The following is a 4459-nucleotide window of genomic DNA, read 5'->3' on the forward strand; positions in this document are numbered from 1 at the left end:
GATCAAAAGTTTAACCTCTTTTAAAGTCTTTTTGTGCCATTGTGTCTACCTAGTTGAACACTACCTTAGGCAAAGGTGGGTAGTGGCACTAGATAGTGCACAGACCCACTTGCTACTATGTGTACATGCCGCTCCCATGCATTAACCTCTATTGTTATAGGACTACACACCTAGTGAGTACTTATCTCGTTCTTGCTATTAGGTAGAAAGCCATTGTGATAAAGTCATACCAACAAGAGTGACGATTTAATCCATCCTCATCTCCATGGACTCTCGATGATTCATAAAGGAAGAAGTGGCTAGGAAAGGATTTTTGCTAGTTTAATGTATAAGTGTTTGAGATAAATACAACAAATGTCACCTTCTCTAAATGGCTCCACTCATGTGAGAGTTACATTCTTATGTTTTTCAATATGAACTTTATGGGCTCGAATCTACTAGACCAAGCAAACTAGCAAATCATTGGACTCCTATATCTTCTCTATCTCTATCTCTTTCTCGTTAGGGAAGGGAGAAGTGGACGACCCCATTGAAAAAAGGCGGGGAGTGCCATCTCTCCCTTTTTTCTTAGGGGCACTCCCCGCCTTTTTCTTAGGTGAAAGCTCTTGTTGGACAGCAAAAGCTCTAGTCATGAAAAGAAATGGAACGGGTTTGTTCCTCTATGTTAAGTAAGCCACTACAACATCAAAGTCCTTAACCAACTCAGCCTCTCCTGCCACTAGATGTCTCCTTCTTCCGGCTATAAAACACTTTAAATTGTTGTTATTTAGGGTTTTTGTGCATGGTATCAAAGCAAGTGTTCACATGTGAGTGTATGAGCCATAAAGAAGGTTCCCTTTAATCACATGGAGAATAGAGAGGAACCTATTATAAAAAGTTTACTAGAGTTTAAATATCTCATGTTCACAATGAGACGCTTATGTTGAAGCACCCTATCATGTAAGGGCTGTAGAGCAAATATTATATCATGGATTAGTTTTGCTTTAATTTTTAACTTTAAAAGCAGAAGTGAAGCTTTGTCTCAATTTTAAACGCACCATACAGACATCACTATTCGTTAACCTCACCGTCACACCAAAAACTTGTTAGGGTCCTGGAGTTTTGCCACCGGATCTTCTTGGCCTGGCCTGAAACAGCTGATCGAGCCCTTTGGACACATCCGTCTCTTGTCTGCTACTATAGATTGATCGTGTCTGGCACGTTCAACGGATACCTATCTATGCAGTCAGCCCAGGCTCCCTGTGCCGGCTCTGATATCGTCCGTATGCACTTCCAAACTGCACTGTTACATTTGAATCCGCTTCCCAGCGCGATTTGCCACACTCGATCACCCCTCTTCATCCGACCCTTGGCTTCGGTATAGCTCAGGGAGTACCAGGGTGATGAGGAGGAGGTGTTGCCGAATCGGTAGAGTGTCATTCGAGACGCTTCCACGTCTTCCGACGATAGCCGGAGGTTCTTCTCTAGGTCGTCGATGACTGCGCGACCGCCTGCGTGGATGCAGAAGTGCTCGAAAGAGCGTTTAAAGTTGGGTATGTAGGGCTGCGCCTTGGGGTCGAGAAACCTCCGGCGGAGGAAGTTTTGGATGAAGAGGAGTTTTTCGGAGAAGGGAAGAACTTTGGGACCTAAAGCTGTGAGGTTGGCTTTCAGAGCCTCGCCGGCGACGGCCGGCAGGTCTCTGGAGAGTGAAAACCCGACGTGTCCTTCATCGTCTTGCTTCTGTTGCACGCAGTAATATGCTTTGTCGTTGGCCCCCAGATGGGTGCGGACGACGTGTTGTAACTTGTACTTGGCCCGTGCTTGCTCGCTTGCTCGATTAGTCACGATCATGGCTGCTCCTCCCATGCGGAAGAGACAATTGGTCACCAGCATGGTTCTCTGTTGACCCAAGTAGAGGCACGGAGTAATGATCTCCGTGCTCACCATCAAGCAATAAGAATTCGGAGACAACTGAAGCATGTCTTTTACCAAGTCGAGCGAGATAAGCTCGGCACTGCAGCCCATGCCACCCAAGTTAAACGACTTCACACTGCTCTTCATCTTGTACCTATTGATCACCAGGGATGTTAAAGAAGGAACAGGATTAAACACATTACATTTAACAACCAGAAAATCTATCTCCCTCGCTTTGATCCCAGTTTTAGCAAAAATCTCGTCCACAACGGAGAAGATGATGAGATCCGCCTCCTCTCTGGCAGCTCCCATAGTGGGTTTAGGGGGTATGTAGTGGATAGAGGGAGGAAGGGCAGTCTCCTCCCCGATTCCGGACTTCTGCAAAACTCTCGTTTGAAAAAGGACTAACTTCGAGTCGAATACTAGATTCGAGTGCTCGACGTAGGTCGAGAATGGGACACGGCAAGTAACAGGAGGTCGGAAGCAGGTGAAATCGAGGAGATAAACTGGTCTGGGCTTGTTCATCAGGTAGATGTACAAGACGATGGGGAAGGAGATACAAAGGAAGGGTAAAACCATTGTACTGCTGGGACGGACCAAACGGAAACTTATGGAAAACACCGGTACGAGGAAGATGACAACGAAGAGTGAGGCGAACGAGAAAGGATGATAATAACGCTTCATTCTGATGGACTCCAAAGAGCAAGGAGAGAGAGGAATTGTTAGAGATGGCTAAAGCGGTAGGCACTTAACAGATATTTATAAGGTGGATGGGGGGAAGAAGGCAATTAATGGGGGAGTTGGCGCTACAGCCAGAAGGGACTGCATTGCACCGCCTTTCAATCCCACCTCTTTGCCCAGAGGAGAGGCGGTATTATACTCTTCCCATCCTTGGGGAAAAGGGGAGGGGTGCCACAACAATAGTGGGGCTAGGTCTTATACATTATCCCTTGTTTCATGGCCATCCCTCTCCTTCCACAATGAAGGTCATTTAAGGGGCAGATGGAGGCTCCTGTCCCCATTATTGGCTACTTAAAATGAGAGTGAGAGGATGGTCTCCCCTCCAACACAATTTGCTATGTAGGGAAGGGGATGAAGTGCCTTGCCCCTTTAATGGAGGTCCTTTCTTGCCTTTACCTCCCCCTCTCTATTCAGATCTGTCTTTGTCCAGACCTGATAAAGACTTAAATCTAAGGGGGTTGAGAGTCATTAAGTGTTGTATTAGGGAAGTGAGAATAATTTCATTATGTACCTTGAATGGAATCACATAAAATAAAGCTATAGGTGTGCCTTACTTCATTTTTGCAGCCTACATTGATTAGAGTATTATATTATTGTTAAAGGGCACTTGTCTTTTAATTAGCTGAAGTTGAAATGGATTTATCAAATGATAGAGATTTGTGGGCAATTATGATGTCGTTTAGGGGTATGTATGTAACTAATCCTAAGTGAGTAAATATATATATGAAAAGTGGTTTGCTTGGTTTATTTTAAGATAAATTTCTAAAAAGAAATGAATTGAATTTAATCTATGAATTGAAGTACAACACTATCCAACAAACTTTCTAGAAATTTGCCCAGACAGACCAAATGATTAGAATAGTTTTGATTGACAATTTTGTATAGAATGCATGATTTTTTTGTTCGTTTAGTCGTTAAAGGCATGAGTTTGTGTCACAATTTTTATTAACCACTTTTCCTGTATTTATTTTCGTTGGATGATTTCTTATACGACAACTTCATATGTAAAATTTTTCCTTTTTTTTTTTTAGATATAAAATGGAACATCAAATTTTTGTCATATTACATGAGAAAATTAGAACTTGTTAGGGCTTGTTCGGAAGCCATAAAAAAAAAGGAGAGAAAGTTATTTTCTGTTGTTTGACAACAAAAATATTATTGAGAGAAAAGAAAATAAGAAAGAAAATCACCTTCTCTCTTAGTTAATAAATTTTCTCTCACAAAATGATCGAATGTGGGGAGAAAAGAAAAGAAATAGAAACTTGAGAGAAAATTTTAATCATCGAAATTTTAATATTTAATATTTTTTATTTTCAATATTTATCCAAATAAGAGAAACTATATTTCTTTTCCATTTTCTCTCTCATTTTCCATGGGCATCCAAACAAAAGAATAGAAACCTCTTTTCTATTCTTTTATTTTCTCTTCTTGTTTTTTCTCTCTATTTTCTGTATTTCAAACACAGCCTTAATGATTAGCAATATGTGGATACATATATTATATTTATTGTAATCCGAAATGCACATAAATAGGTACATGAAAAGAAGACAAGTTAAGATAACCCTTTCCACGAAATGAAGGGAATGGCCTCTAGAAACCAACTTCTAGTTGAAAAATGGTTTCCACTTTCCAACATTTCCAAGAAAGACCAGTACTACCTAATGAAGAAACTAGTAAAGAAAACTAAAACTTCCATGCTTGTAGTTCCATTTTACTAAAACAAATTAAACTGATAAACAAGGATGTTGGAAGATGTGCTCCAGTCCACACGACCAAGGAAGACTCACATATCTAAGAGTGTTGAAAGATGGGCTCAAACCTATAA

The 4459-nt window shown here is 41.2% G+C and overlaps 1 protein-coding gene across 1 annotated transcript; it reads right to left on the reverse strand.

Moving 5' to 3' along the window:
- Positions 1-1176: 1176 nt before the first annotated feature.
- On the reverse strand, positions 1177-2472 carry LOC137944575 (3-ketoacyl-CoA synthase 6-like). Its single transcript, XM_068790259.1, has one exon. The coding sequence runs from the start codon at positions 2470-2472 to the stop codon at positions 1177-1179; it is 1296 nt and encodes a 431-aa protein (XP_068646360.1).
- Between the last annotated feature and the right edge of the window lie 1987 nt (positions 2473-4459).

Source organism: Aristolochia californica, unplaced genomic scaffold (assembly GCF_029961685.1).
Source record: "Aristolochia californica isolate CCGP_79_NKW_82.1479 unplaced genomic scaffold, dmAriCali1.0.hap1 SCAF_11, whole genome shotgun sequence".
NCBI classification, from domain to species: Eukaryota; Viridiplantae; Streptophyta; class Magnoliopsida; order Piperales; family Aristolochiaceae; genus Aristolochia; species Aristolochia californica.

What these genes read in the sequence shown, in the direction of transcription:
- LOC137944575 (XM_068790259.1), bottom strand. Translation starts at nt 2,472, where the DNA reads ATGGTTTTACCCTTCCTTTGTATCTCCTTCCCCATCGTCTTGTACATC.